Genomic DNA, 9,118 nt, shown 5'->3' with positions numbered 1-9,118 from the left:
CGCCCCGCCCTCCTTTCCTTTCAAAAAAGGCCAACAGCTGCGGGTACCGGGCTCGGGCCGGCCGGGCTCTTCAGACCGGAAGTGGGAAGCGGGGAGGGATACAATGTATCGTGCGGATGACGTCAGGCGCGCCGGCGTTCCGAAGGAGGTCGGCGTTCTTCCTCGAGGCTCTCGGGGACCAATCGGGAGCGGCGGGCAGGGGGGCGGGCCAAGGAAAGGGGCGGGCCTCCAGGAGGAGGTGGGTGGGCCTGGGCGGGGCCGAGGGAGCCTCCTGGGCCTTGTAGTTCTCCGAGGCCGGCCGGAGACGGGAGGGGACTGGAGCGGAGCCGAGCTCCTCGCAGCGCCTCGCGTCTGCTCGCCTCGCCTCGCCTGGCCTCGCCTCGCCGCGCTCGGGGCGGGACCGGCGGCTCGACGCTCCCTCTGGGCAGACGCGGCGGCGCTCCCGGGCGAGGAGGGCCCGCAGGACCGGCGCCGGAGCGGAGCCAGGGCAGGGCCGGGCCCGAGGAGGCCGGCGGGGCCAGCATGGTGTGAGGCTCCTCCAGCCCCAGCGAGGCGAGGCCGGCATGGGCGGCCGCCGTGGCTGCCGCCGCTGAGAGCCGCCCGGCGGACAGGCAGGCGGGCGGGCACCGGGCAGGCAGGCAGGCAGGCGGGCACCGGCCCGGCACCGCCCGGCGCAGCGCAGCCAGCTCCCCCCGGCCGCCCCCGCAGCAGCACCCCCGGGCGTCCCGGACCATGGCGGGGGCCATGGAGGAGGAGGAGTACGCCAAGCTGGTGATGGAGTCGCAGCCCGAGTGGCTGCGGGCCGAGGTCAAGCGGCTCTTCCACGAGCTGGGCGAGACCACCCGCGAGAAGATCCAGGCGGCCGAGTACGGGCTCGTGGTGCTGGAGGAGAAGCAGCAGCTGAAGCTGCAGTACGAGGAGCTGGAGCTGGAGTACGAGACCATCCGCAGCGAGATGGAGCAGCTCAAGGAGGTGAGTGAGCCCGCCGGGCCCGCCGCCGGGCCCGCCCTCCCTCCCGGCCTGTCAGTGCGCACGCCGCGGGGTGCCCGCCGCGTTGCGGTGCCGCCGGCCCTTCCCCGAGGGAGGGGAGCGTGGGCGGGGGCTGCGGAGGGCGGTCAGCCCCTCCCGGCTCCTCTCCCCATCCTCCGGCCGCCCTCTAGCCGGGGTGCGTGGGTCGGTCCGTGGCACCCTCCGTGCCAGCCTGGCTCGTCTGGGCAGTGTCGAAGGTCCTTAACGGGGAGAGATTAATGAACAAGAGGAAAAGAGAAGGACCTTCGACTGGCGAGGGGAAGGGGCACAACTGTTTGGCAGGTCCCTCCCAGCCCCAGCAGCTGTTATGGCCTTTGTGTGTGCCTTGCGAGCTGATGGTCCGTAGGTGGATCTGCACCCTGGAGCTGGTTGACTTCATTAAGTGCCCCTGGCCAAAAGGGAGATCTGGCTGGCCTCGCTCAGCCGGGGCACTGGAGCGTCTTCTTGGCTGGGGTCTTGGCCCACAGGAAGACAGTGGCTGAATCATCTCCTGGGACATCAGGGTCTGCTTAGGAGTGTGTGTGTGTCTGTGTGTGTGTGTGTGCGAAACAGAGAGATCCATCCATCCGAGCAGCAGCATCTAGAATGCCAGTCATAGGCAGAGGCTAAAAATACCGTTGACCAGACTTCCCTCTTTCCAGACTGATACCCTGGCCCAGGTGTCCAGAGATATCTACAGAAAGTGGGCTACTGATGATCTTTAGGAGCATTTATGTATGGGAATGATGGAGTGTCCAGCATCCTCTTTAGAGTCAGACATAGGTCACTGGATTGGTTATGTAATGCCATGCCTGGGTTCTACCCAACAGCTTTAAGCCCTCTTGAAGAACCTGAGGGAGTGAAGATGTGTGGATGTGACTAGGAGATCTGGTGCATAGGGCAGATTCATATGGGGGGAGGGGAGAAGCAGAACCATCTCCCTCCCTTCTCCCTCCCCCACCTCCACCCCAGGTGTCTGTCTTCCTGGGAAGTCTCTCCCCTGACTGATTCAAGCAGGCTGCTCTGGCTGGGTACCCTCCCTCTTTTCAACCCTCTAGGGGAGGAGGAGTCAGAGGAACCTGACAGCAAAGGGACCCTGGGAACGGAATCCTTGCAAGGTACAGATGTCCTGTGGGAAACCTTCCCAGAGGGAGGGTTGGTGGAGGGAAGCCCCAGCACTACTTGGTGACTGATCCTCTGTGGAGGCCCAGAACGGGCTATTGAGATCAAATTGAGAGAGGCATTCTTATGTAATTAAAAAGCTTTCTGGAAACCCGAGTTCTGAGACCGTTTCTGACACTAGCAGTGTTATACTCTGAGTCTGTCTTTTTGCCTGCCTGAGCCTCAGTTTCTTTTTCTGTAAAATGGGGATGATAGGAATGAATTCACTTGAAGATCAAAGGAGATAATGTATGAAAAGTGCTATTTAAACAATAATATATCACATATAATAAATCAGTTTGGTGTTAGTGGATAGAGAGTTACTGCCCTTGGAATCAGGAAGACCTGCATTCAAATCCCACTTCCCCGGATTGGCTGTCTTAACCTCTCGGTGCTGTAGGCACTAAGAAACTGCAGAGCTGATGCTGACCAGCTTGGTTGGAAGGGGTCCTCTTCTCTGAGCGCTCCCCCAACCAAGGAAATAACAAGTCAGATAAACAGTATTGATAAGGAATTCCCAGATTAAAAAAACCCCACTCTTAACTAATATCACCATCTGTGTACCTCTCGACTATATTAGAGGAGGAACGAGGTCTTCTCTCTACCCGTTACTACATACTCTGTGCCTTTGTCTCAGACGCGTGGAGAGAATCAGATGGCCTACAATGAACATGACCCCAAACTAAACACTTGACCTGACTTTTTTTTAACATGGTTATTTTTTTCCCTTGTAAACACACTAACTTTATTATTTCACTTTGTTTTTTTAAAATTATTTTTCAATTAAATGAACGTTTTATTTTCTTTTCATCCCACCTCCTTCCCTAGAGAACAGTTTTCAATTATACAACATTTATTAAATCCTTACAAAGTGTCAGACCCTGCACAAGGCTCCGGGGATACAAAGAAAGGCACAAGTGTGCAAAGCTTTTACTATGATGGAAGAAAATGACTCAAAATTATTTTCTATTCTTGTTGGATTCTGCTCCATCTCTGCCTCCATCTTAATTTTTGTGCAGCTGATCAAGAAGGTCTCTTGGGGAGGGAAGAACTTGGAGGCTCATTTATGCTGAATTCTCAGTCTTGTTAAGGCATTTCAATTCTCTGGAATGTTCATGGTTCGGAGCCACTGAATTCATCTCACCTGGTGAATGGAGCTCTCCTAGGGGAAGGAGACTTCTGGAATCTAGCTCAGGGTTCTATGGGTAATTCTAGACTTGATTTGGGATTAAGTCATCCTGAAATACTTGGGTAACAGTGGACCAAACTCTTGACCTAGAGTCAGGAACATCTGAGGCCAAATCGGACCCCGGATGCCTACTAGCCCTGTAAACCTGGGCCAGATAGTCTTCTGCCTGCCTTAGTTTCTTCATCTGTAAAATGGGGATGATGGTGGTACTTCCCTCCCAGGGTTGTTGTGAGGACCAAATGAGATAATATTTATAAAGTACTTTCCAAATTTTAAAGTGATACACATACTTGTTATTATTTCATCACTTCTAAACCCTGCCATGGCCCTTTAGTTAGTCCGTCCTTCCTTGGAAGATTCCCCAGGCTAGACCCTTGTTCCCTCTTGCTCCTTTCCTTCTCCTCCTCTGTGACAGACCACACAGCCCTCTCCCCCCTCCCATCTCCACACTCTCCCAGGGTTTATGACCTGGGCTACCCCACTGAGACTTTGTTTTTAGGCTGCTTGGGCATGCACTCGGTCATCCCAAACACAGGAGGAACTTCTGAGTACAGCAACCACTTTGTGCTCTCATTCCCTCACTTCCCTGTGCCTAGACAGTGCTGAGCACTGTAAGGGGCTGTTTCCTCAATGCAGGTTCAGCCTAGTGTGTTTATTCCTTCTCTATTTGTAGTCTTTGTATACTAGAGCGAGAGATGGTCTAAGGAGCCTTTGAAGGCCTCTCTTTCCACTGCCCCCTCCTGCCCTGGCAGAGGAGCAAGATACCCTGGGACTGGAAAGGGCATGGGGCTTTAGAGGCCATGGGTGAGGGTTCCCATCCTCCCTCTGCTGTCTACTTCCTGTGGGAATCGGAGCAAGTCTGATTTATAATCCTTTGATCATCCAGAACTCTCTGCCTTGCAAGGCATGCCCATGCATTTTGGGGCTAGTTCTGATTATCTGGGTCCTTCTTCCTACTGTGGAAGGGCTCTTTGAGCCTCTGCTTCCTAATCTGTAAAACTGGAGCAATCGTGCCCTGTCTTACTTTGGATAGATAAGGATCCTGTGAGTCCCTCCCATTGGAAAGTCAGCTCCTTGAGGGCAGGGACTGGCTCCTTTCTGGCTCTGTAGTCCACCCAGCCTGGTACACAGTTGATGCATTTAATTCAAATGATCCAAAATATGCCTTCCTATACTTTCCACCTTTGCTCCAGAGTAAGACTACCCTCTTCAGTAGGACCGCCCTTCCGACACCTACGGCAGCTTGCCCCATCCCCAGACTAACCTTGCTTAATTCACTCAGCTGATCTTCCTGTCCCAGAAGAGTTCCTGGATCACTCACTGTCCTCTGGGTGGGCTCCAGATTCATCATCCTTCCTTGAGAACTGGTCGCAGATCACAGATTTGGCTGACCAGGGCAGAAGATGGTGCGCAGTGAGAGCACTCCCCTGGCTCCAGGAGTTGCTAAGAAACTCACCTTGCCCACCTCTGGTAGGGTGTGCAGGCTTCCCCTGGACCTCATCCTACACTAAACTTGACTGAACTCCTAAATTACCATCATGGGTATAATTTGAAAGTCATCGTCCTCAGAGAGGTGACTGAGGAGACAGATCTCTAACCTGTCTTTTCTTTCCAGCAGGGGAGGTTTATTGATACTCTTTAAGAAAAGAGTTTCCCATTGCATTTCCTCCCCCCTCTCCCAGTAGAAGAGTTACATGAGGTAAGTTTGAGCAAACAAAATAAGTCAAGGCATGACTCATGTCTGAACGTGCTTTCTGAGTTCTGCCCCCCTCTACCCCCACAGGTCTGTAGAGACTGGGCAGGTGTGTGTCACCAGCACTCTGGTGCTGAAGTCAGAACTGGTCACTAACCAAGGATTTGTGAAGCCCCTATTAGGCTCATTACATGGATCAGAGTTGGGAGATCTTTCCGGTGTTGTTCTCCTTTCTGGCACTGCCTTTGCCATCTGTGGTTCTCCCACATCCGCCTGTTTCGCCCCGCATCAGTTCACTCAAATCCTCTCAAGTTTCTCTGAATTCTTCATGTCTGTTTCTTATGGCCCAAGAGTATTTCTATCCTATTCACATGTCCTTGTTTCTTTTAGCCATCCCCCAATTCCTGAATACCCACTTGATCTCCAGTTTTTGCTACTATAAAAATTAAAAGGAGGAGCCCCTATTAATATTTTGGGACACGTGGACTTTTGTCTCTTTCTTTGGTCTACATGTGGCATATGCATCCCTGGGCCAAAGATGGTTGAGTCACTTTGGGGTCATGATTCCAAACTGTTTTCTAGCCTGGAGCTCACCCCACAGAGCATTGGAGGGGTACACCACTTCTTCAGCTAATAACCTCTGTTTGAACACCTAAAATAGCTTAACAGGCTTTACATGATTGCATCCCTCCTCTTTTGCCTTATCTTTCTAATAATACTAATAGTTTGTATTTCTAGGCTGCCTTACAGTTTGCGAAGGGCTTTACACAGATCACCTCATTTGATCCTCACAACTTTGGGAGGAAAGTGCTATTATTCCTATTTTACAAATGAAGAAATTGAGGCAGACAGATGTTAAATGACTTCTCTGGAGTCACTCAGTTACCATGCATCCAGAGTGGGATTTGAACTCGGGTTTCCCTACTCCAGGTCCAGCATTCTACCCTCTGCCCCCCATGGCTATGTTGGGGATGCCAATGAGAATTGGAGCTCATATTTAATTGTGTTAGGACGTACAAAGCAATTGCTTTACAAGCCCCTCATTGGGCAGGCAGTGCATATATTGTCTTCATATCATGGTTCAGCATTGCCCAGGTGAAGGACCCTGTCCAGGGTCCTGGCAGCTTTGCGCTAGAGCTTAGACTGAAGTCCAGGTCTTGACTCCCAGTCCATTCTCTTCCATAACAAAGCCATGAGGGGGCCACATTGGTAATAAGGGGTCCAAGGCTGGTCTCACAGGTCCCTGAAGTCAGCCTTGATTTCCCCCATTATGTTTAAACACTGCAGAGCTACTTGTATGAGAGCAGGCAAATGCAGTTGTGCAGATCAGCTGTCAAAGCCCAGGGTGGGAGGTCTAGAAACCTCTCCTCCCCATCTCTTAAGTGTGGAGAGCCAAACCTAGAGAGGTGACAGACAGAACTGCCATGGGGCCACACCTTGAAGCCTTACACAACTGGGGGGGGCAGATCTTTCTTAGCTATATGACCTTGGGCAAATGACTTCATTTTGTAGCCTGTTTACCTGTCTGTGAAATGGGCTTGGTACCCATACTATTGAACCTATCTTGCAGGATTGTTGTGAGACTTGCGTGATCTAATAGATACAATGTTTTGCAAACTGTAACCTGTGTGTTGGCTGTTGGCCATGACCAAGGTTTGGAATTTTGTTTCTGTTCCCTACATGACCTTGTCCAAGTCACAATGTCTTTGAGCTTTTTCTTACTTGTAAAATGGGTATCCCAGTGCTTGTGCTCTCTACCTTTTCTGTGTTTGTTGTGAAGAAAATGCTAATGGGAGGAGGAGAGGCTGGTGATGGAGGTGGCAGGGATGTTATCAGAGCCCAGGGCTTCTTTCTGTTATGTAATTCATTTCTTTATTATATGATTCATTTACTTTTGAGAACAGAGAGAGAAAATCCTGTCCTTCCCCTCACAGTGTGAGAGGCGTCTCATTAATAACTGTGAGTACAGGAGGTGGTGCTACCCTGACCTCTGAGCCTCACCTAGCACTTGTGATGTGGCTAGGATGCTGGACTTGGACTCGAGAAGCTCATAACTATGTGACCTCACCTCTCTGAGCATTAGTTTCCTCATCTGTAAAATGTATTACAAATACTAGTGGTCCCTCCCTCACAGGGCTATTTGCTCCCCCCTCTACCACACCTTTCAATCCCTCTCATCTTCCCTCATCAGTTATTATGAGGTCAGATTTACACCCAGCTGCTTTGATTTGGCCATGGTGATTTCAGAATCTCCTTGTAGCCCTGATCTGTTCCCTTTGTGCTCAGGGAGCTCGGTTTGTTGTGTTGCTAAAGAGATCCTGCCTGGGAAGGATGTGCTCTCTGTGGCAAGCCCCCACCCCCCCATTGGCCCGGAGCTCAGTGGAAACTTGGACAGGAACCTGCCATGTAGAGCTAGAGTTGGGGGAGGGGGGTTCTGGAACTTGACATCAGCTTGGCCCCATGCTCTGCCTGCCAGCCTCCTTCCCAGCTGATCTCAGCTTCTAGAGACTCAACTGACCAGGGAGGGGAGAGTAGGGGATGAGTCACAGGATGTGAAAGCAGAAGCCAACCTCAGGCGGAGCCATCCAGGAACCTTCAAAAGCAGAGAGCCCACCACTGGCCCAGGAGACCTATTCTCCCCCCAGCCTGCCTCACAAGGCTGGGATCCATGGACTATGTTCTTCCTTGGCAGCGCATGGATGACTTTGAACTGTCCGTCTTCTGAGGAATGTCCAGTTCTCATTTCTCACCAGGAGCTTAGTTGCCAGGAGGGTCTTACATTTTTTCAGCCAGAGAATCATAGATCTGGATTTGGAAATGCTCCCCCCTCCAACAGCCATTTAATCTCTCTCCCTACCCCACACTACCCCATTTTACAGATGAATAAAACTGAAACCCAGAATGGGGAAATGACTAACCTAAGGTCTTACAGGTAGTAAGTAGCTGAGCTGGGATTTGAACTTGGGTCCCAAGTCAGTGTTCTTTCCATTACAGCACAGTCCCTGGGCACAGCTAGAACACCAGTCTTAAGAGAAGGTGGCCTCTAGGTTCTGGGGCGGGGAGTTGGTGGCACTGGGCAGCCTTTGAAGTTCTAAGGCTCAGCTGCCAGACTATCTTCTTACAGATGAGGGTGTGGTTGAAGGACCTAGAATGTGGGCCCCAGCTCACTGTAATAACCTGAGTTCTCAATTCTAGAATTCTCTTGTGCTAATATGGTAGGAATGACAGCCGTCTCCTTCTGAGGCATGCCCAGCATGCCAGGCATGGCACCAAACCTGTCGCTTGGCGTGACCCTCCTCACACTGGGAGGCTTCAGGCTAAGGAATGAGGGGAGCCTGCCAAGGCTCTTCGCAGAGCTGTTGTGGCCTCCACACTTGGTTATTCATTCGGCCTTGGAATCCTGGTCTCTAGTTTCAGCTTTCCAGATTTAGTCATCCTGATCAGCCCCATTAAAATCTGATTACCAGACTGGATTGAAGATGACCCATACTCCCTTTGTCCCTCTATGTGTGACAGTCTCTTGGAGTGTGCTCAGAGAGGATGACAGTGACAGTTCTCAGTGGGTCCTAGGGGATGCCTCTGGGCCAACCCTTTGATTTTACAGATTGGGAAAATGAGGCCCAGAAAAGTGAAGTCATAGGTTCCTTAGTAGTGACAGTGACAGAGGCCAAATTTGGACTCCAGATGACTCTGAGCTTTCCAGAGCATCCCAGAATAGTGATAAGGATGAAAAAAAATCTCTCTGATAAGGAAAAAAACATGAAAAAAATCATTTTTAAACTATCATAATAAATAATATGGTTAATATGGTCATTTTGTTAATTTTTAATGCAGCATGGTTAGTGAGTGGAGTGCTGGCCGGGAAGAGCGTCTGAAACATCCTGAAAGTTGCCTCTACCAGTGAAACTCACCCAGAAATGGCGGTCCCAACAAGTCTGTATGTCAGCATCCCCGTGAGCTGCAGAATGACTTAGCATCGTTGGCTGTCTGCTCCATTTCTTCTTTTCTTTAATATCTTGCCAATTCCATTAGAATCTGGTTCAGGCCACACTGGGCAGGTGTGTGGC

General features: G+C 51.2%; 1 protein-coding gene and 1 long non-coding RNA gene across 4 annotated transcripts in view; one reads left to right on the top strand and one right to left on the bottom strand.

Moving 5' to 3' along the window:
* Nucleotides 1-302: 302 nt before the first annotated feature.
* BICD2 (BICD cargo adaptor 2) overlaps nucleotides 303-9,118 on the top strand; it is an 88,421-nt gene continuing 79,605 nt past the window's right edge. For all 3 annotated transcript variants that reach the window (XM_072599069.1, XM_072599068.1, XM_072599067.1), the window contains exon 1: nucleotides 303-972. In XM_072599069.1, the coding sequence (XP_072455170.1) occupies nucleotides 733-972 (240 nt within the window). In that variant the 5' untranslated portion in view covers nucleotides 303-732. The remainder of the gene's footprint in view (nucleotides 973-9,118) is intronic.
* Nucleotides 2,953-8,596, bottom strand: LOC140497738 (uncharacterized). The gene is made up of 3 exons (XR_011964835.1): nucleotides 7,970-8,596; nucleotides 4,623-4,745; nucleotides 2,953-3,331 (listed from the first exon to the last, which is right to left on the bottom strand). It is a non-coding gene; the product is annotated as an uncharacterized lncRNA (long non-coding RNA).

Source organism: Notamacropus eugenii, chromosome 3, assembly GCF_028372415.1.
Source record: "Notamacropus eugenii isolate mMacEug1 chromosome 3, mMacEug1.pri_v2, whole genome shotgun sequence".
In the NCBI taxonomy this organism is placed as follows: domain Eukaryota; kingdom Metazoa; phylum Chordata; class Mammalia; order Diprotodontia; family Macropodidae; genus Notamacropus; species Notamacropus eugenii.
The sequence above is the reverse complement of the archived record's forward strand: the minus strand, read 5'-3'. Positions and strand labels throughout refer to the sequence as shown.